Below are 22,238 nucleotides of genomic sequence, written 5' to 3'. Positions count from 1 at the left end.
CACCATGACAAGGTCCACCAGCTCGTGGCTGAGGGTCGCCTGGAGTTTGTCCTCGGAGGCCAGGTCATGCATGACGAGGCCGTGACCCACTTTGATGACCAGATCATCCAGCTCACAGGTTTGATTACCCTTCCCCAGACCAGGGTCCCTGGGGCCTCCTGTGGGACTGGGACTGGGTGTCTGAGCCCTTGTCCTGGGCTCCATCTTCCCCTCTCAGCAGGAGACTAACCAGTCAACACTGTGATTGCTGGTACTGCGTCCATGTCTGTGCCTGAGTGCAGGGGATAAGGGTGTGGATTCTAGACCAGCCGGCCTGGCTGTCTCCTGACTCTGCTCATTCCCAGCCCTGTAACCCTGGGCAAGTGATGCAACCTCATTAGGCCTCAGTTCCTTCATCTGGAAAACTGCTTGATAGTGATGTAAGATCCACCCCAAAGGGGTGTTACTAGGATTAAATTGGGATAATTCCAACAGAGCACATAGTGTACAGTGTGTGGGTCCCTAGTAAATGATCAGTAAACGTCAGATGCCATCTCTGCCATCACCTCACCCACCAGCACCAGAACCAGCACCACCACTAACAGCTCAGCACGTCATTGCATCACTTCTAACACCAGCACCTCCAACACCATCACCATCACCATCACAACTATTACCCCCACCATCACTATCTACACCTGGACCACCTCCAACACCAATGCCACTGCCACCATCACCACCATCCCCTCCATCTCCACACACACTGGCCACTCACAGGCACATTCCTCTCCATTTAACAAGTGTTCTCTACACATATCACCTCACTCACCACTAAAGGCAGGGTGTGCAGAGGGCATCATGCTCTCAGACTCCTTTGCAGAAGAGACACTAAGAATGAGGCTACAAGAAGCACAAAGAGTCAGTGGATGAGCCAGGATTGACTGCAGCGTGGGCTGAGCTCTATCCGTTGGCACTCCACTAAAGAGGGACTGTGTGTAGGACATCATGATAGCATTGGGCTTTCCTTTCCTCCAAATGTGTTCCTTTTATTACTGAGTAATATTCCATTGCACATATGTATCACAACTTCTTTATCCATGTCGACAGATATCTAGGTCGCTTCCATACCCTAGCTATTGCAAACAGCGCTGCAGTGAACATTGGGGGTACATGTGTCTTTCATTATTACAGTATAGGAATGCAAGGGATTTCAGTTTATTAATTTTATATCCTCTAACTTTACTATATTCATTGATTCCCTCAAGTAATTTTCTGGTGGCATCTTTAGAGTTTTCCCTGTATAGTATCATGCTATCAGCAAACAGTGAGAATTTTACTTCATCTCCTCTATGGATTGCCTTTTTTTTTTTTTTTTTTTTTTCCTTCTCAGATTGCTGCGGCTAAGTCTTCCCAAACCATGTTGAATAATACTGACAAGGGTAGGCACCCTTGTCTTATTCCTCATCTTAGAGGAAATGCTTTCAGTTTCTCACTGTTGGGAATAATGTTTGCTATGGGTTTGTCATATATGGCCTTTATTATGTGAGTTATGCTCCTTCTATGCCTACTGTCTGGAGAGCTTTTATAATAAATGAGTGTAGAATTTTCTCAAAAATTCTCTCTTAATCTACTGAGATGATCATATGGCTTTTATCATTCAGTTTGTTAAGATGGTGTGTCATGTTGAATGATTTGTGTATCTTGTGATGGCAATATTGCGTATATTGGAGAATCCTTGCATGCCTGGGATAAAGTCTACTTTATCAATATGTATGATCTTTTTAATGTGTTGTTGGATTCAGTTGGCTAGAATTTTGTTGAGTATTTTTGCATCTATGTTCACCAGAGATATTGGTGTGTAATTTTCTTTTTTGTGGCATCTTTGGTTTTGACACCCTAGTGATGGTGGCCACATAGAATGAACTGGGAGGATTTTTTCCTCTGCAATTTTCTGGAAGAGTTTGAGCAGGATAGGTATCAGCAGTTCTCAAAATTAGAGAATTTTGATAATTTTGTGAATTTGGTGGAATTCACCTGTGAATCTATCTTGCCCTGAGTGTTTGTCTGTTGGAAGATTTTGTGAATAGAGTTTGGTGAATCTGTGCTTGTGACTAGCCTGTTCATATTTTCTATTTCTTTCTGGTTCAATTATGGAAAGTAATATTTTTCTAAGGATTTGTCCATTTCTTCCAGGTTGTCCATTTGATTGGCATATAGATCCTCATAGTTGTCTCTTATGATCCTTTGTATTTCTGTGTTCTCTATTCTAACTTCTTTTTCATTTCCAATTTTATTGATTTGAGTCTTCTCCCTATTTTTCTGGATGAATCTGGCTAATGATTTCTCAATTTTGGTTAGCTTCTCCAAGAACCAGCTTTTTCCTGTATTGATCTTTGCTAGTGTCTATTTCATTTCCTTTTCATTTATCTGCTCTGATGTTTATGGTTTCTTTCCTTCTACTACATTTGGGGGTCTCTTGTTCTTTTTGAGTTGCTTCAGGTGCAAACTTAGATTGTTTATTTGATGGTTCTCTTGTTCCTTGAGGTAGGCTTTTATTGGTATAAACCTCCCTCTTAGCACTGCTTTTACTGCATCCCATAGGTTTTGAGTCACTGTGTTTTCATCTCCTAGGTCTTGATAAACACTCTCGAGACTTCATTTTAGATAGAATATCTCAATGGGGGGATGGCAGTTTTCCCAGCAGCCTTGCTGCATTCCTTTCCCAATTTAGAACCAGTCCCTTGTTCCATGTCCAGTTCTAACTGTTGCCACTTGTCATGCATACAGGTTTCTCAGAAGGCAGGTAATGTGGTCTGGTATTGCCATCTCATTAAGAATATTCCACATTTTTTTCTGATCCACACAGTCAAAGGTTTTAGTGTAGTCAATGAAGCAGATTCTTTTTTTAATTCCCTTGCTTTTTTCTGTGATCCAGTGTATGTTGCAATTTGGTCTCTGGTTCCTCTGCCTTTTTTAAATCCAGTTTGCACATCTGGAAGTTCTTGATTCACGTACCACTGAAGCCTAGCTTGAAGGATTTTGAGCATAATCTTGCTAGCATGTGAAAAGAGTGCAGTTGGACGGTAATTTGAACATTCTTCAGCATTGCCTTTCTTTGGGAGTGCAATGAAAACTGAACTTTTCCAGTCCTGTGGCCACTGCTGAGTTTTCCAAATTTGCTGGCATGAGTGCAACACTTTAAAACCATCAACTTCTAGGGTTATAAATAGATCAGCTGGAATTCCATCACCTCCACTAGCTTTGTTTCCAGTAATGCTTCCTAAGGCCCACTGGACTTCACACTCCAGGATGTCTGCCTCTAGGTGAGTGATCACAGCACCCTGATTAGCTGGGTCATTAAAAGCTGTTTCACACAGTTCTTCTGTATATTCTTGCCACTTTTTTTAAGTCTCTTCTGCTTCTGTTAGGTTAGGTCCTTGCTGTTTTTTGTCCTTTATTGTACCCATCTTTGCATGAAATGTTCTCTGGCACCTCCAATTTTCTTGAAGAGATCTCTAGTCTTTCCCATTCTATTGTTTTCCTCAATTTCTTTGCATGGTTCACTTAAGAGGATTTCTTCTCTCACCTTGCTATTCTCTGGAACTCTGCATTCACTTGGGTATATCTTTCTCCTTTGCCTTTTGCTTCTCTTCTTTTCTCAGCTATCTGTAAGGCCTGCTCAGACAACCACTTTGCCTTTGGGCATTTATTTTTCTTGGGGATGGCTCTAGTTGCCACTCCTGTGCAATGTTATGGACCTCCATGCGTAGTTCATCAGGCATGCTGCCTACCAGATCTACTCCATTTAATCTATTCCTCACCTCCACTGTATAATCATAAGGGATTTGATTTAGGTCATATCTGAGTGGCCTAGTGGTTTTCCCTATTTTCTTCAATTTGAGACTGAATGTTGCAATAAGGAGCTGATGATCTGAGCCACAGTCGGCTCCAGCTCTTAAATTTGAGGGGGTGAGGGGTCACCCTTCAGTCACTGAGGAGGCTAATCTCTTTGCAGAAGGTCACGGGTTTCTCTATGAAACACTTGGGGTCCGGCCACAGTTCTCCTGGCAGGTGGACTCATTTGGTGCATCTGCCACGACCCCCACCCTCTTTGCCCTGGCGGGCTTCAATGCCCACGTCATCTCCAGGATCGACTACAACATGAAGGAGGCCATGCAATATAAACGGCTGAGTCGTGAGTGGCATCCACTGGTGTCTACTCACCTCTGCCTCTCCCCCTCTAACCCCCTGCATCTTAGAGCCCCTGCTGCTCTGCAGAGCATTCGGGGGGCTCTTGGCTGCCTAAGACATGTGGTGTCCCAGGCCTGACTTTGCCCTGCTGTGCCCCCAGCACGAGTGGCCCTCTCTTCCTGCAGGCCCAGCTGGGACCCTGCTGCTCTGAGTCCCCTCCCCCTTAGGCAGGGTGGGGTGGGGCTTCTTCCCCCTGAGTCTCCGGAGGGACAGGCTGTGCCAAGACCTGCCCTGAGTGAACTGTGCTGGATGCAGAGAGGAGGAGGTATTCAGGGTATCTTGGACATCATAACGCTTCCGTGTATTGGTGCATTCTAAGGCACCAAGGTAACACTGAAGACCCACAGCAGATGCCGCCTGTCCATCCAACAAGGTTCCAGCCTGACAGGAGCCACTGCCCTCTTGATTTCACAGTCACCTTAGGCCCGGAGTGCTCACTTCCTGTGGCCACCTTGAGCTGTGTGTGGCTCAGAGATCTAGAGTCCGGAAGTCTGAGGTGTATCCTGCTCAGGGCCATGGCCTCTTCAGGGGGTTAGGAGAGGGCTAGCTCCACACACCTCTCTGCTCCTGGTGGCCTCAGACATCCTTGGCTTGGGATGGCTGACTTCTCCCCAAGTCTTCAGATCATATTTCCCATGTCTGGGAGCGACTCCACCTCTTATAAGGACCCTACTGATATGGGAGCAGGGCCCAGCATCATGACCTCATTTTAACTCAGTTCTGGGTGCAAAGAACCATTTACAAATAAGGTCACATCTGAGGCACTAAGGTTAAGACTTCAGCATGTATTTTCGTGGGGTGTTCTTCACGCAATGACCCATAGGACTGCTATAATTGCCCTATTGCAGTGATGGAAAAATCAAGCCAAATGGTAAGTACTTTCTGTAGGATCACTCTTTTAATGAAGTTCCAAGGCGCCGTGGTTGCATGGACAGTAAGAGTTATCAAAGAGGATCTGGGCATTGGGTGGGCAAGACTAGGCTTTTTAATGAGCCCCCACTGAGCCCCACACTGAAACCTGAGCGCACTTCTCCTGGCACCTCATTTCTCCCGCAGATAACTCTGTGAGCTTGGCGTGGCTCCGTGAGAGTCACAGGCAGCAAACAAGTCACAGAGGAGTCAGTGACCTGTGTGTGGAGCCAGGGCTAGTGCTTACAGAAGCAGGGCTTTGTATCCCGCATGTAATCCTGAGCACATTCTAACCATCAAAATTTAAAAATACTACTGCACCTTTAGTCGTCGGTGATGAGCTCCTGCTGTCTGGGGGCATTCAAGCCGAGTTAGAAACAGCCTGGATGGCAGACCCTGGCAAAGATTCCTGCCCTGAGAAGGGTCAGATGAAAGTGTAGGCAGGCACCATCTGGAGGGCCAATTCCTCCACCAGTATGGCTTTGGGAGGGCAGGGGGAATCTAGAGGAGGGGGCAGCAGACCGAGATCTTGACCATGAACCACTGAGAGGAGCGGGTGTGGGCGGCTAGGAGACCCGGGTCGGGTCTGGAGAGGGGAGCCGGAAGCCGCGTCGCCCCTGGGCCTCACTCTGTTCCCTCCGGGTCTGCAGGAGCTGCAGTTCGTGTGGCGAGGGTCCAGATCCCTGTCGGCGCAGCAGGAAATCTTCACACACGTCCTGGACCAGTTTGGCTACTGCTCGTGAGCACCTGCCTTGGGCCAGCCCCGGTCCCAGGACCCTCCTTGGACCACCTCAGCCACGGCCCTCATGGCCAACCCTGAGGGCACACACTGAGCACCCATCTTACAGAAAGAACAACTGAGGCCTGGACACCCAGCCAAGGCCCCCTGTTAACAGCTGTGGGGCAGCTGCACTAGACTCAGGATGCAACACCAAGGCCTCCGTGTCCTCAGCCACGCTGTGGGCTGTCTGATGGGCAATCCTGAGTCCAGTCCCCTCTGCCCTCTGTGTCTGGGAGGCTGTGGGTGGGGGCTGAGCCCTCGTGAGCAGGGGAGGTGGGATGAAAGGGCAGCTGGGAGAAGAGCCAGGGGGACTCACTAGCAGGTTCTGGGTGCCCTGCAGAGTCAGGGTGATGTGCCCAAGTGCCCACAGGGCTGACATGGGGGCATCTTCTGTCCAACAGCTCTCATCTGCCCACTACCACCCTGTCCACCCTCTGATGGGAGACAGAGGCTCCGAGCAGGATCTGCAGGCACAGTTGCTCTGGACTTGCTGAGCTCTGCCTGCCTCCTAGACCTCAGGCTGTTGCCCTTCTCAGGGCTGGGCCCCCTAATTCTCATCTCTCTCTCAGTGAGGGATTTAACTGGGATGGCAAACCTGTCTTCCCACGTCAACACTGGGATTACCTATACCCCAGCATGGGTATGCCTGTCAATGAAGACACCGTCCCAGTTCATTCCAGTTCCATAGCGATCAATGTGTTGGCTCGAGCCTCCTGGTTCCAGACAGCACACATCCTCTGGCCCTGGGTAAGTTGGGGTCCCAGGCCCTGGTTCCTCAACTCTGTGTAGGGACTGCTTTCATGTGTCCCACCCCAGCACCTGGGTCCACCAAGAATTGTGTGTCCAGCTCTAAACAAACCAATGTCCATCCAGGCAGTGGGCCATCCCAGCCCCAGCTCAGTCCTCCTTCCCTGCACCCCGAGTCCTCACCCAGTCTACCAGCTCCGGCCCCACCCTGTATCACCCCACAACCTCCACCTCTGATGCATCCCCTCCCAGATGCAGACTCGAGCCTCTCCCCAGCTCTCCCCCTCCTTTCCCCTACTCAATGCTGGGAGCACAGGCCTCAGCCTGAATCCTGGCTCCCTACTCAGGGGCTGTGAGACTCTGAACACTCTGAGCCTCACTTTCCTCATCTGTGATATGGGGATGACAGGACCTGCTCCATTGGCTGGATTTGTCTTATAATGAAAGACACCCCCGGGGGACAGTGCCCGACACCCAGTCACCATTGTGGTCACAGCCAAACTGGATGGAGCACCTGCTGTGCTCCCAGAGGAGAGAGCTAGTGAGCTACGTGGGGGGCTTCAGGGTCCACCATGGGGAGAGGGGAATGGTCATGGAGATAAGGGGAGCACTCCCTGGGCAGGCTGGGCTCTGCACCTAGAAGGGCTGGGCATTGCTTCTGTCCCCCGGCTGCAGGGATGTGACAGGGAGTTCTTCAATGCCTCACAGCAATTCGCCAACATGGACATTATAATGGAATACATCAATAACAACACATCGGAGTTCAGTTTCTCAATGGAGTACGCCACGCTAGGCGACTACTTCCGGGCTGTGCACTCTGACCAAGTCGCCTGGCAGGTCCGAGACCACCACGACTTCCTGCCCTATTCCTCGGGTAGGAGCCTCGGGGGTAGGGGGGGGATTCGGTGCCAGAGAGAGGTCACCAAAGCAGTGACAGGCGGTTTCCCAGGCTGCTCAGCTCTGCTGGTGGAGCCCACAGGGCCGCTGGATCACAGGCAGCCCTACCTCACCCGCCTGCCTCGCGTGGATCGTCTCAGACAGGGACAGAGGGTAGGCGGGCTCAGTGTTGTCCACTGATCCTTCCCCAGTTCCCTCCTCTCACAAGAGAGGCTTGAGTGATGTCCAGAGGCAACCTTGGTTTCCAGCAGGGTACTGGTGCGGTAGGTAATGCCTCTTGGGGACTTAGTCAGGCCATGACCTCTGCATCCAGGGTCAGGAAAGTGACTTGAGGGCTCTCTCAGCTCCCACTGGGAGCTGCCAGCCCTCCCCCATGGACAACCAGAGGGAACTGCTGAAATGCATGCCTGTCCAGGACCTGCTTTGTCTCCAGAGGCACACAGGGGCTGCCAGCACTCCAGCCCTCCCTCTGTGTCCTGCCCTTCTGGCTCCATCCCTCTCCCTCCTCCCCTGAGGTCCTCCAGGGCCTTTATCCACAGGCTGTCCCAGATGCCCAGGTGCACATTGAATTCTAGTCCTTGTCACAGTCTTTCAGCATTCGGGTATCTCCAGGCATGCCCCGGCCCAACCTGACCCTGACAGCTACCCAGGTCATCCAGGGATCTTGTACCACTGCTGACCTGTCTGGACCAGGAACCCTGAGATCATCCCAGGCCTAGGCTGTGTCCCTGGAGACTCAGGCAGATCCACCTCTGACCTCATCTTCCTCAGCATTTCCCAGATCGGGCTCAGGGGCACTCCTGGCCTTTTGCTCCTAGACAAGTATCATGCCTGGACTGGATTCTATGCTTCCCAAAGCGGGCTTAAGATGCTGGCAAGGCGAGCCAGCACTCTGCTGTACGCCGGGGAGTCCATGTTCACACGCTACTTGCTGTTGGCTCCTCACCCAAACCTGGACCCGGCCTGGGGCCTGCAGCAGCTCCAGCAGCTCCACTGGGCAGTCTCCGAGGTAACGCAAGCCTCCCAGAGACAGGACAGGATCGGACCATCCTGGGCTGTGTGCTTCCCCCTTCCCAGCCCAGCACACCTCCCAGTCCCCGGTCACTACAGGTCCCTTTTACAGATGAGAACACTGAGGTCAACTGGGTCACAAGACCATGCATGATGAAGCTGCCCCAAGGCTAGCACCATGGCCTGCCGAGATTTAGAGCCAGTTGGCCCCAGAGTGGAAAGGGCAATGTGGAGCGGCATTGGTGTCCAACCCTCCTGGCTGGTTCAGATCCCAGCTCAGCTCAGTGACCTGAGGCTACTGACTCTCCCTCTCTGAGGTTTCATTTCCTCCTTGGAAAGTGAGACCCACATGCTGACTCAGCACATTGATGGGACAGTTGAATGTGATCGTACTCATAAGGTGGTGGGCTCTGTGGCTGACACAAACAAAGTTGCTCATGAATCTGTATCTTACTTGTTCCCGCACTATACAGATGGGAAACTGAGACCCAAGATCTCCTGTAACTTGTCTCCTCTCCAGTCAGAAATGGGCCACAAGCCCATGACATTCTTAGTCGCTAAAGGGAATTGCTGCCAGGACCACTCATTGTGCAGTGTGAGATGGGATTGACTTTAGCATCCATCAGGGTGAGCGGACGCGTGGCTTCACCTCACGGGGACTCAAGTTTCCCTTCTGGGAAGAGGAGGTCATCCACCCTACATGGTGTAGTCAAGTACCAGGCCAGGTGTGGGGCTTCTCTGGAGCAGGTTATCAGCACTTCTGGGATGACTGGGTCACAGTGGGAAGCTTGGCAGGGTCCTTTCCAAAGGTCTGTCTTCTGTCCAGGGTCAGGGATACAGGTTATGTGTTTTCCCAAGGTCAACAACATTTGGACAAGATCATCAGCCTCTCTGACCTCAGTTTTCTCTTCTGTAAAGTGGGAGGAGCCCCCAATTCTCCAGCAGCACCTGCTGAGAGGGAAGGGGAGTCAGGGCCCAGTGGGTGTGAGGACAGCAGGTGCTGAGCAGAGGCCAGCCTGACCCCACTCTTGTCCTGCTCCTGCGGGGACCCAGGTCCAACACCACGACGCCATCACCGGGACTCACGCCCTCAAGGTTGATGACATGTTTGTGGAGCACCTGAGCACCAGGATGCAAGGGGTGCACACGCTGATGGCCTCCATCATCCAGGACAGGTCTCCAGCCCACTCAGGTAAGCGAGGCTCTGGGGGCACAGTGGGCTATGGTGGGTGTCTGCTCTGGCCTGAAAAGAGAGCCTGAGGATCAGGGGACGGACTGGGACACCTGAACATCAGAGTCGAGTCCTGTCCAGGGGAGGCTCTCATTTCAGTGTGAGCTGGACAGGTGCCTTCACTTCACTGAGCCGTTTCCTCTCTGTGATTGATGAAGGGGTAATTCCTGCCTCCAACTAGAGGAATAAATGTTAATGCAGTCTGGGTGTTGCCAAGCACACTGCTTGCACAATTTAGTGTAAAACCTCACACATCCTGAAAGCTGGAAGTGTCACTGTCCTCACTTCATAGCTGAGGACACACATGGAACAGAGAGGTCACGGAGCTGCCCAGGGTCACACAGGTAGGCATGGTACCCATACCCCTGTGCTGCCCAGCTCTGTAGACAGGATGCACATGTTCTTTTGACTTTGCGGGTTTCACAGGTAGAGGATGAGTGGTCACCCCATTTGCCTGGAGCTGATGGGCTTCACCCCTGCAAATCCTGGGCCATCAGAGATAGGTGTTCTCCCTGCAGGATCATGTGGCCCACCCACCTTCCCACGGCCCATACTCACCCTCTGTCACTGTGCCCTCTCCCCACCCCCCCTTCCCCTCCCCTCCCCGCTCTGCCCTCCCCTCCCCTCCCCAGCTCTGACCTCCGATCTGCGTCTGTGTACAGTCCCATCCTACCTTCAGACTCTGGAAGGGCCCTGGGGTCAGGGGTGCAGCAGACTGGAATCCTGTCCACGGGGACTGCAGTCAGCAGGGGATGATGGTCATAGAAGAGGTAGAACTGGGTCCTTCCAGTGTCTTGTAGGGCCAGCCATTCGCATGAGCTCATGGGGCCAGCTCCCCAAGCAAGGGGCAGGTGGAGAGCCCAGGAAGGCATCCAGCCATGGGAACTGCCTGGGCAGAAGCCAGAGACTGGACAGTGTGTGCCGTGTCCAGGGATCTGGGAGTCATCGGATGTGGTCATAGCCTGGGGCACGTGGGGTGGGGAAGGAGCGGAAAGAGAATCCAGGTTCATACCAAAGAGGCCTCCAGGGCTGACCTTAGTGATTGACCTTGACCCTCTAAGCTCCAGAGAATTTGCTGTACATTGCCAAGCGCTCAAGCTTTGGAGGCAGGCCTTAGGACACAGGTCACCTTTGAAATCTGACCCTTCTCTCTGCACCTAAGTGTCCTCACCAGTAAAGTGGCTGACAGGGAGAGATGAGTGAGGAGCTCAAGGACCCTCATCTCTGGCTGCACACTTACCAACCCCTCCTGGGAACCAGGACCCGACTTGAACAGATGAGGAAGGGGTTGGATGTCAGAGCCCATGTGTCTGCCTGTCCTTCCCCCTAGACTCTGCAGGGCTGCTCTCACCTGCCTCAGTTTCCTTTGTTCTGAGGGGCACCAGGGATGAGGGGTGGGTCAGGTCCAGCAGTAGAGCCTGTTCTCTGTCTGCAGGCCCAGAGCCTGGGGGACGCCTTGCGGTGGTCTACAACCCGCTGGCCTGGACAATCACCACCATCATCACCCTGACTGTGGACTTCCCCAGTGTCAGCATCACAGATGAGTCAGGCCGCCCCGTGCCTGCACAGGTAAGGGGGACATCCCATCTATGGTGCATGCCCTGTTGCTACCCCTGCTCTGGGCTGGGTCCCCAGAAGTGGGCATCTAAAGGGAACATATGACAGGCTGCCCTCACTGTGAGGACAGTGTCATGGGGTGAGTCACCATCAGGGTCAGTGGATCCACCCAGAGGCCTGACCCTGGGCTTTGGGCATCTGAGTTGACCAGAAGTCTGTTCTACTGTTCCCACCAAGGAAGATCTCATGGTATCTTCAGCTACATGGGAGGCATCCACCCTCCCCTGCTCCCCATTGGGAATATATATATATATATCCCTGTGTAAATTTATGCATTCACATGTATATATATAAATTTATACTTCTCATGGAGAAGTCAGCAATACTCTTCAATATGCATCTTGATGGAAGTGCTGTTTTAGGGGCAGGCCCCAGCTGAGACACTGACATCCTGTGTGGTCATTCCTCATCTCCTTCCCAGACCTGGAGCTAGACTTGGTTCTAGAGGTGCCCCTACTGTCACCAAGCCAGCCCTTCCTTGAAGAGGTGGGAGAGGTAATGCCATCTCTGCCATTCAGCAAACACTCCCGATGTCTGTTCTGGGCCTGGCCCTAGATGAGTGTTCATTCCTGGACTCTGGAGCCACCCTGGGATTCATGGAACACACAAAGAAATGGAAAGTTAAGGCATGGGGTGATGACCTGGAAGCCAGGGCAGTGGCCCTTAGCTGAGAAAGAGGAGGAAGATTCCTCTCTGTCATGGTTGGCGGAGGCAAGGGTGTTGGGTGGAGTAGACCCAACACATAACATCCCCCTTCACTACCCAAAGGCACCAACCATCAAGCCGAAATTCTCTTAAATACTACTGAACATCTAGTATGTGTCAAGCGTTACTCTAGGCACTAGAGAAACTTTAATAAGCAAGTAGACAAAAGTCCCTGCACTCAAGGGGCTCCTATTTCAGTGGGGGGATCCAGGCAAGAAGAAAATCAAAAAGTGTAGGAGTGACAGATGACAATTGTGGTGGAGGAAAACCTTCAGGACAGGTTAGGGGTGTGGGGTGGGGACGGGTGTCTGTTTTAGTTCAGAAAAGGCTGGGCTGGAGGCTGTGAGGAGCCACATGGGTTTGCTCATGGCCCGCCAAACCCTCCCACAGGACCCAGAAATGATACTTGATCTCTAGAGCGTGAAGGACACCCTGCATGGACCCAGTGTCCTCACCCAACTCCCTCCCCTGAATCAGATGACATGCAGATGGAGACAGGCCTGCAGGGTGACCTGGAAACCTCCCTCCTCGGGGAAATTGGAGGATTAAGAGAAAAGGGAGCCCCCTTCAAAGAGGTCAAGGGAACAGCGTGAGCAAAGGCTCAGAGGCAGGAACAGGAGGAAATATGTGAGGAGGGCAGGTGGTTTGCAGCCCTGCAGGAGAAAGAGGAAGGAGACTGGTTGAGCAGGGTGGATCCAGGAGGGGCACACAGAGCACCCCAGTGATGGATGACCGCTGTCTCCATGGACAGCAAGCACTCCATCCACCAGGTGTGTAAGCCCAGGGTTTCCGAGGAGACTGAGGCATCTTCCATCTCTGACATGTATCATTTATCCTGTCCTTCGGGTCTTGCAGGTCCAGCACTCAAAGGAGTTGCCCTCTGCCTATGACCTGCACGTGCTGACCACGATCCCAGGACTCAGTTACCGGCACTACAGCATCCGGCCCAGCAGGAGTTCCCAGGAGGACACTGGGGAGACTGAGCCCTCTGTGGCCAGCACCCAGCAGTTTGCAGTCCGACTGAGGAGACGTGGCAGGCGAGTGGGCCAGAGCCTGGTGCCTGTGGTGAACGACTGCTACATCATCTTCCTGGACACGGACACCAACCTGATGCACAGCGTCTGGGAGAGGTGAGGTGCAGTTGTTGCTGCCTCTGAGGCCAGGAAGACCCTGGGACCTGGGCAGGTTATGCCCTACCTGGGTGTCCATTTCCTCAGCTGCAGGGCAAGGGTGTGATGGTGGTGAAGCTCCCTGAAGTGCATTGGGTTGTATTTCTAAGTGTGTAAGTCTAGGTCAGGCCACAGAAGTAGGCAGGACCTACAGGATCCAGCAGAGGTGGTCAGTGGAGAGTGTGGGGAGCAGCAGAAATGGGGTGCAGCCCCAGAACGTTCTGAATCTCCCTGGTCAGGCTGGGAAAGGTGCAGTGAGCACTGTGGACTTAGGCTCCATCATCGCTCAGGCCCCACGCATCTTTCACCTGCACCAAGCCCTGGTGACTCGAACCTCCTTTCTGTCTCTCTGGATTGGCCTACATGGATGAATCATGCAATGAAATTATACCATATGGGTCCTTGGCAGGCTGCCTTCTTTCTCTTCTCATCATGTTTCCAACTCTCATACATGTTGCAGGGTAAATGAGACCCCTCATTTCCTTGCTGCTGCTAAGTCGCTTCGGTCATGTAACTCTGTGCAACCTCACAGACAGCAGCCCACCAGGCTCCCCCTTCCCTGGGATTCTCCAGGCAAGAACACTGGAGTGGGTTGCCATTTCCTTCTCCAATGCATGAAAGTGAAAAGTGAAAGTGAAGTCGCTCAGTCATGTCAGACTCTTCACAACCCCACCAACTGCAACCCACTAGGCTCCTCCATCCATGGAATTTTCCAGGCAAGAGTACTGGAGTGGGCTGCCATGGCCTTCTCCGATTCCCCTTGAGCACTCAGTAATATTCCGTTGTACAGATACACTGCTTTAGTTCTGGACAGTCCATCACTGTTGACCCCCGGCTCCAGGCTGGTATCTCCATAGAGGCTCTGTGAGCCTGGTTCCAGCATGAGGATGACATGTTGTCCATCATGATGACACTGTTTTCTCTCTTCTCTCTGTGCAGGCAGAGTAACCGAAAGGTACAGGTGACCCAGCAGTTCATGGAGTATCACGTGAACAGCCACTTCAATCAAGACCAGATTTCAGACAATTATGTGTTTAGACCCGACGGTAGAGCAGAGCCTGTGTGGGAGGCTGTGAGGATGGAGATCATGGCAGGGCCGCTGGTGACTGAGATCCGGCAGTACTTCTACAGGTGAGGGCAGCCCCCTGGCTGTGCTCAGCATGTGGAGGTGCTCACAGGCAGATGACTGAGGCAATGGGGGCCCGTCCTTGCTGCAGACACCCAGCTCCTGGACCTGGGCTTGGTGCACGGTCCTTCCTCCCTGGAAGCCCCATGACGTCATGAGCTGCTCCAGTCTCTGCAGGCCTGCTCTCTGGCCTGCGCTGTGTCACCCTGGGATCACCTGAGTCCAGAGGCGGGACAGGAGCCCACGGTGACAGTCACCAACACCTGAGAGCAGTTCTTGTGTTTCCATCAGCAAGACAGACAGAGCCGCCAGCATGGCTGGGTACCCGGAGTCTTCAGAGGACAGGGTCCCTCCTGTTCTCTATTCCAAGCAGGCTCCCCATCCCCCTGGCTGCAGGAAGGATGGAGGGAGGGAAAAGGAAGGAGACGAAGGAAAGAATAAGGGGGGAGCGGGGTGACCAGAAGGCTCCCTGGGCTTGACCTACCTGCGCTGCTTCTCCTCCAGGGAGGTGGATGACAGTGAGCCCACGTTCGCCATCTACTCCCGGCTGGTCCACGGGCCCCAGAGCTCTGACGGGGAGCTGCTCTGCCATCGCATAGAGCAGGAGTACCGGGTGGGCCCCTTGGAGCTGAACCGTGAGGCCATCCTGAGGACAAGCACCGACCTGAACACGGGGCGGGTCCTCTACTCGGACAACAATGGCTACCAGATGCAGCGCAGGCCCTACCGGCAGGACACGTGGAACACCATCGCTCAGGTACGCCTTGAGCTGTCCCGGGGTGTGGCTGCTGTAGATCCAGTCTTGATGGCCTTTTTCCAGAAGGCAGGAGTGACCCATTAGGTCCAGAGCATCTCCCAGAGCCCCTCTGCCCTTTGTCTGCCCCAGGGGCTGCAACCCAGGTGTGTTCAGACCTGGTCTCAGAGTCTGGGGCTGCCGTTCGTGAGGCATGTCCCTGAGGTATCCTGTGTGCACAGTAGGTCCTCCTCAGTCAATGCATGACCCACTGGGGGTTGCTTGAGGATTAAGCATGTGGTACCTGGCTAGGCCTGAATGGGGTGTGACCTCCTCAGTTTCTCTTTGCTGAGCCACAGCCTGGTTGCCAGGTAGGGCTGAGCAGGGGCTGAACTCCAAAATCAATCAGCTCCCAAGGCCTCTCCCTCCATTAGCGTGACCTCAGGTGACTCCCTGGGTGTCCCTAGGCCTCGGTGCTCTCCTGGGAAGACAGTGACCTGCCCCAGAGCTGTGCTGAGTGCTGGGATGATTTAGGGGCAGTCTGGTGCTGGGCACCTCCTGAGCCACCATCCATGTTAGTTCCCTCTCCTTCCACGGGGGCCCTGAGAAGGGGTGTGGTTCCTCCCTCCTCTGTCTTCCATGAGCTTTTGTCCCTTCATCTCTGTGACTGGTCCTCACCCACTGTGGTCTGAGCTCCAGAGGGTCCAGGACCATCAGCCCAGGACATCTTGCTCCAACAGAGCAAAGGGCAGGGCTGTGTGAGTGCTTTCCAGCCCAGATACCAGCCCCTTTCTATTTGGGAACCCCTGGCTGGAGGGCATCCCAGGCTGGACTGGCACAAATGCCTAATTGTCTCCCTGCAGCAGGGGGACCTTTTGGGCACATTTTACAGATGGGGAAATGGAGGCTTGGGTGGGCTGGGTCCCCCAGGGCATAAGTTCAGGAAGCAGTGCAGCTGGCTTTGAATCCCAGTGCGTCCATCTCAGAACTCAGAGCCCCTCCCCCTGTCTACCATGCCACCCTGGGCTGCTGCTGCACCCATGCAGGGGGCCGCCTGGGGCCAGAGGGAGACCCCGGACCTGCTGGCTGACCTGGCCCACTGCTCCCACCACCAGCCTGCCAATGTTTCTGTCCACAGAATTACTACCCCATGGTGCAGTCAGCCTTCATCCAGGACAGACGAAGCAGGCTGGTGCTGCTGTCCGAGCAGGCGCACGGCATCTCCAGCCAAGGGAACGGGCAGGTGGAGGTAGGAGGCCCCTCTGGTCACTCACAAGCAGCCCATGGTCCAGGCAGACTCGGTCAGGCAGTTGTCCTTTGCAGGTCATGCTCCACCGGCGGCTGTGGAACAATGGTAAGTGGGCCCTGGACAACGACCTCACACTGAACGACTCCTCGGTCGTCCACCAGGTGCTCTGGCTTCTGCTGGGACCCTGGACCCTCACCAGTGGCCTGCACCAGAGGAGTGGGCTGGCGCTGCAGCACCGGCCCGTCGTGATGCTCAGAGAGATGAATGGTGAGGTGGGGGGTCCTTTCAGTGCACCTGTCATCACTGCCCCCGGGTGAGCCGCCCTGTCTAGGGATGCGGCTGAGCTGGTGCCTGCAGGGATCTGGGCTCCTATGGGGCAGAAAGTGACCAGGGACCTCAGATCTAAGCCCCTCCTTGTAAACGTGGGCATCCTGAGGTTAAAGAGTTTTAAGTGACTTGCTTAAGGTCATACAGCCAGTAGGAGGAATTGAAACTCCTCTTTCAAGAGCAGAGATCCCAGAGAAAGGTTCTGATTGGCCCTGATCAAATCACGTGACCCAGGCCTGACCAATCACTGAGGCCTGGGAGCTGTGAGGGATGGCGGCTCCAGCGGGAGCCCAGGGCTGAACAGAGCATCTCCTGGAAGTGGAGGGCTGAGTCCCTCTGGGCAGAGGCAGCCACAGATGACAGCGCGGGAGCTGGCTTCCTAGAACTGTTCACAGAGCAGGTCTCTGTGTGAACTCGCTGCATTTTCTGGAGGAAATGGCGTCTTCTCTCTGGTCCCATCTCCCAATCTGCAGTTTTGTAAGGGCTGGACTAGAGACTCAAGGCAGTCTGGGGCATTTGCACCAGCAGGGGCTTCAGCCTGCCTGCGGTGTGGTCGAGGGAAAGAGATCAGACTAAATGGGGGCCTTAGTATGAGAGCTAAGAATGCCGAGAGGAGAGTTTGGCCCAAAGCCTCTCCTTGTTGTTCATCTGCCTTACAGAAACTGCCCACAGAGGCAGTTGGAACGGTTCTTGGAAGCAAAAGGCTGTGACGCTCCCCTCCAGTGTCCACCTACAGATCCTCAGCATCCCCGGCTGGAAGTACAGCTCGAACCACACAAAGCACCTGCAGACTCTCCGGAAAGGTGCGCCGGTGCCAGGTGTCCACATTCACTCTTGCCTCCACATGTCAGCCTGGTCCCCAGCCCTTCAGCAGACAAAGGACCCTCCTCAGAGTCCTCCAGGCTCTGTGAGGTCACCTGGTTCCCTTAACTGTCCAAGGAGGGACCTGAGGCCCTCAGGGAGGCAGGTGCCTCAGCAAGCAGAAACAAGGTGGGTCTGGATGTCGTCAGACGCTGTGACTGTGTACAGAGGGGAGCCCCCAGCAGGGGATCGGGGGGGGGCTTCCTGGAGGAGGTAACAACTGCCAGGAACCCATTGTTCATATTGGGGCTGCTGCCCCTTATCTGCTCCCTTAACTCCATGCTTCTCAGAGGATGGACTGACTGTGCCTCAGCCACTGCCCTGCTCCAAGAGACCCACCTAGGGCAGGCACACTCCAAGTGTCTGTGAAATGAGGAGAAGGTGGAAAAGGGCAGAGGCCAAAGGTCATCTTTGTACCTGATAGAGGGGTGTTGCCAACTGTGGCTCAACTCTGTAGACATGAGAATTCCATCACTGAACCACAGCCTGCCCACTTGTCACAGAAGGTGAGATGGGGGAGCCTCACCTGCAGTGATAGAGCCTCCTCTACTGTTATGTGTCAGGCTAAGTGCATTGAGAGCACATCTTCCAGGGGCAGCTTGTACCAAAGAGGAGGCGAAGGGGGCTGGGCTGGGAAAGTCCGTCCTCCTAGAGAGACATCGGTAGAGACTGAATCAGGGGAGCCACAGGGGATGGCGTGAGGCCTGCTGCCTCTCATGATGCTTGAGTCCTCAAGGAATCTCCACCAGCATGATCATTGCCATCATTACCATTGTCTTCACCATTATTGCCATCAGCATCACAGTCATAATCACCACACCACCATCACGACCATCATCACCATTATCACCATCATCACCATCATCATCACCATCACATCACTGCCATCATCACCATCAACATTGTCATCACCATCACCGTCATCATCACCATTATTATCATCATCACCACACCATCATCACCACCATCACCACCATCATCACCATCAACAACATGATCACCATCACTACCATCATCACCATGAAAATCATCATCACCATCACCACCATGATCACCGTCTTCATCACCATTATCACCATCATCATCACCACCATCACCAACATAATCACCATCACCACCATCACCATCACGGCCATCACCATCACGACCATGACCGCCATCACCATCATCACCACCACCATCATCACGAACATCACCATCTTCATCACCATTATCCTGGTCAACTTCATGTTCTGCTCTGCGAAGTCCTTCCGTGATTCTAGAGCTCTAGTCCCTAACCTCAGCCCTTGAATGGAGATAAGAGACATTGCAGACCTCTTAGGCTGCAGTAACTAGGAGCCCACATGCCCTCTTTCCTCACACAGCACAGGTCATTATGTTTCTGTGCTCTGTGGGGTTGGCAGCACGGGTCTTCTCATTTGGTCACCAAGGACCCAGCAGGTGGAAGCTGTATCGCAACACATTTCCTAGGTCTTGGTGGCAGTGACCTGACACATCCACTCTGCGATGGCACCTCGTCTTCAGGGTTACGAGGCCATACCACCCTTCGCAGGGGCCAAGCCAGAAAGAATCTCCCAGAGAACTGGGAGGTGGAAGGATGAGCCCAGTGAAGACCCCACCAGTGAACAAGAATCAGTGCCGGCTTCAGTGTGGGTAGTGGGAGGAGGTCGCTTTGGGTGCACCTGGCTTGGAATACCACCCCCCACACACACCCCGCTCCTTCTTGATGCACATCAGCTGTGTGTCTGGGCAAGTGTCCGCCCCTCTCTGAGCCTGGTTTGGCTCATCTGCAAAGTTGGGCTGTGTTAGCTGCCTCCGAGGGAGGTTGAAGATGTGAAATGGAGGTGAGAGTGTAAAGTGCCAGGCAGAGACTATTGTCCTCACTGCCACCTTCCTTCCGTCCCTAAGACCAAAACCGCGAGGCCAAGGCAGACCTGCGCCGGGTCCTGCTGCGGCTCCAGCACCTGTATGAGGTGGACCAGGACCCTGTGCTGTCTCAGCCTGTGACGCTGAACCTGCAGGTAAGCCGCCCTCCCGTGGCCTGCTCCGACATCACAGAGTCAGGCCCCCAGGAGGACACACCCTCGGGAGACAAACCCTGGTGTGACTACCCAGACTCATATGGCACCTGGCAAATACCACATCAGGGTGGTCTCACAAAGGAACCTGGGGGTCCCTCACCCTCCGTCATGATGGTCTTCTGAATTTACCATCATGTAACACAGATGTATTTTGTTTATCATTTTTTCTTGTAGCACATCTTCTTACACTACACAGAAGTTACATGCATAATAAGAAAGTGAACAGATTCTTGCAGACTCCCTAGTGAGTGATCACACAGTCCAGGGGCGAGTCTGGGTGCCTCCTCTGGGCTTCGTGGGCCCCTGGGTTCTGGGCCTCAGTCTCCTCACCTGTAAATGGGGAGGAGAGAGTCTTTGCCCACAGGGATGCTGAGAGGCTGCAGTGGGACTGTGTGCACACAGGTGCCTGGCACCTAGCACACCTGATGGGTGTCAGTGTCCTGACCCCGACTTCTGCCCTCCCATGTTGGCACGGCACTCAGGAGCAGATGTAAAAGCAGAGGGCAGATGGGAGCAGCACAGGGAGCCTGCCCTCCACGCCTTCCCCTCCCCCAGCTCAGGGAAGCTCGTGCAGAACAACCCCCGCTCTTGGGGCAGCCACCTGTCCTTCCTTCCCAGGAAGAGTGTTCACCCACCTCCCCTCTTAGCCTAGAGGCTGGGTCCACACTCAGTCAGAAAAAGGGGATGCACACCAAGACTCTCGTCACGCCAGGACCACACAGGGCTCCACCGAGCATTGCAGGGAGACAAGGACTCGAGGCTGGGGCAGCCCCACCTGCCTGCCACCTGCTGGGTGTGCTAATCCAGCTCGGCCCTGGGCGGTCAGCTCCCTCCAGTCTCAGATCCTCACCTGTAAAATGGGGCTGTCCCTTCTCCCGCAGGGACTTGCTCTACAATGAATGTGGAGGATGCTGGGCCCTGGGCCCTGGTGCTGCCGCCCTGCTGCTTCGGGGTCTCTGCTCAGGTCTGGGGTCCGGGTGCTCACCCCTCCCTTGCTCTGTCCTGCAGTCTGTGCTGCGGGGACTGGGTTCCGTGGTGTCCGTGGAGGAGCGCTCGCTCACAGGGACCTGGGACGTGAGCGAGATGCATCGCTGGACCTGGAGCACGCGGGACCCTCCCCGCCACAGAGGTTCGGATGCCCTGGTCCTGACCCCCATCGAGACCCCAGCTCTGCCCCTGAGGCCTGTGTGACCTGGAAGTGGTGCCCTCCTGCCCCAAGTCTAGGTCTTCCTGAATCCACCGCAGGAGGTTCACAAAGTCTTCAAGCCAGTCATCACACAGACTATGTATGTAGGTTGTGTGTGCATGAGTCCCAGACCACACACTCTCTCCCTGCCTTGGGTGAGTCTCATCTTTTTCTTTAGGTGAGCCTCATCTTGCAAGCATACCCTCAGGGGTTCTGACATTTTCCCTGCTGTGCATTGCACTGTGACACACAGTTAGCTCCTGCAAACCACAGCCTGCTTTACAACTCTATCTCTGCTGTCCCTCTCCCTGGAATGCCCTGCCCCCTTTATCTGGGCATTTCCTAATGGGGCTCTTCCAGGTCCAGGACTGAATCTGGGGCCTCCTCTGCTCTCCCCTCTCCTTCAGTTTGCTCTGACCCATTTATCTCCTCTTTGTCTATTGCACATGGCATATTCTGGCTACGTAGGTAGACACTTTGTCAGTCTTGACAGATGGATTAGTTGTGGAAAGCTGGTTGATTAGTTGATAGAAAGCTGGTTAGTTGTGGAAAAAAGGATATAAAGAAGGATGGCAGGTAAGTGAATGCTGGACAGGTGGGTGATTGGATGATAGATGGTTGGAAGATGAAAAGAAGGAAGAAAAGAAGATGGATGGGTAATGGATGGGTGGATGGATGGATGAGGAAAGGAAAGGTGGAAGGAAGGAAGGAAGATAGAAGATGGATTGTGGAGTAGATGGTGAATGGATGGATGATTAAATGATGAATGTTTTGATGGATAGATGGATGCATGGATGGAAGGATGGATGGGTGAGCATGTTTCAACCCAAAGAGGAAGCCTAAACCCCAGGGTGTGACCCCTCAGCAGAGTCCATTGAGATCAAGGGCAGGGACCACTAATGGCCTCACTGAGAAAGCTCTTAGGAATTGAGTTCCACACTCTATGAGAATAGGAGGCCAAGAGGGACCAGGGCCCCCTCATCGCCTCAGTGAGAAGACTCTTAGGAACATATACAGGGCCACAACCCATAGAGATACAAGGCCAAGTGAGGCCAGGATCCCCTGTACATGCCTTCACTGTGCTGTCCCTCAGGGGAGGCCAGAAATGAAAGAAGCCCCCTGGCAATGCAGTCCTGTCAAGAGGGGCAGCTGAGGGCTCTGATCACAGTGGGAGCCACAGACACAGCAGGAGCTGTGTTGTGAGGGGGATGCTGGGATGAGGGGACCTAAGGAAGCAGGTGGTCCAGGGGCTGTGCTGGACAGAACCTCTTTGCTCCCAGGCAAATTCAATCATCCCTCACCACCCCTGGGAGGCCCCAACATCACCATCTACCCGAAGGAGATCCGGACGTTCTTCATTCACTTTCAGGAGCAGTGA

General features: G+C 53.7%; 1 protein-coding gene across 2 annotated transcripts in view; it reads left to right on the top strand.

The window, feature by feature from the left end:
• LOC133058451 (epididymis-specific alpha-mannosidase-like) overlaps positions 1 to 22,238 on the top strand; it is a 31,836-nt gene extending 9,598 nt beyond the window's left edge. The window contains exons 3-21 of one of the 2 annotated variants that reach the window (XM_061145150.1): positions 13 to 118; positions 3,995 to 4,166; positions 5,345 to 5,348; positions 5,793 to 5,878; positions 6,322 to 6,345; positions 6,490 to 6,616; positions 7,448 to 7,541; positions 8,383 to 8,573; positions 9,629 to 9,767; positions 11,242 to 11,375; positions 12,984 to 13,258; positions 14,237 to 14,428; positions 14,928 to 15,180; positions 16,295 to 16,405; positions 16,480 to 16,718; positions 17,411 to 17,535; positions 19,502 to 19,614; positions 20,683 to 20,803; positions 22,141 to 22,238. In XM_061145150.1, the coding sequence (XP_061001133.1) occupies positions 13 to 118; positions 3,995 to 4,166; positions 5,345 to 5,348; positions 5,793 to 5,878; positions 6,322 to 6,345; positions 6,490 to 6,616; positions 7,448 to 7,541; positions 8,383 to 8,573; positions 9,629 to 9,767; positions 11,242 to 11,375; positions 12,984 to 13,258; positions 14,237 to 14,428; positions 14,928 to 15,180; positions 16,295 to 16,405; positions 16,480 to 16,718; positions 17,411 to 17,535; positions 19,502 to 19,614; positions 20,683 to 20,803; positions 22,141 to 22,238 (2,604 nt within the window). Of the gene's footprint in view, positions 1 to 12; positions 119 to 3,994; positions 4,167 to 5,344; positions 5,349 to 5,792; positions 5,879 to 6,321; positions 6,346 to 6,489; positions 6,668 to 7,342; positions 7,542 to 8,382; positions 8,574 to 9,628; positions 9,768 to 11,223; positions 11,376 to 12,983; positions 13,259 to 14,236; positions 14,429 to 14,927; positions 15,181 to 16,294; positions 16,406 to 16,479; positions 16,719 to 17,410; positions 17,536 to 19,501; positions 19,615 to 20,682; positions 20,804 to 22,140 lie in introns of both variants that reach the window. The other variant, XM_061145149.1, reaches the window with a different exon arrangement.

This window comes from Dama dama, chromosome 6 (genome assembly GCF_033118175.1).
Source record: "Dama dama isolate Ldn47 chromosome 6, ASM3311817v1, whole genome shotgun sequence".
In the NCBI taxonomy this organism is placed as follows: domain Eukaryota; kingdom Metazoa; phylum Chordata; class Mammalia; order Artiodactyla; family Cervidae; genus Dama; species Dama dama.
This window is presented reverse-complemented; position numbering and strand designations above follow the sequence as displayed.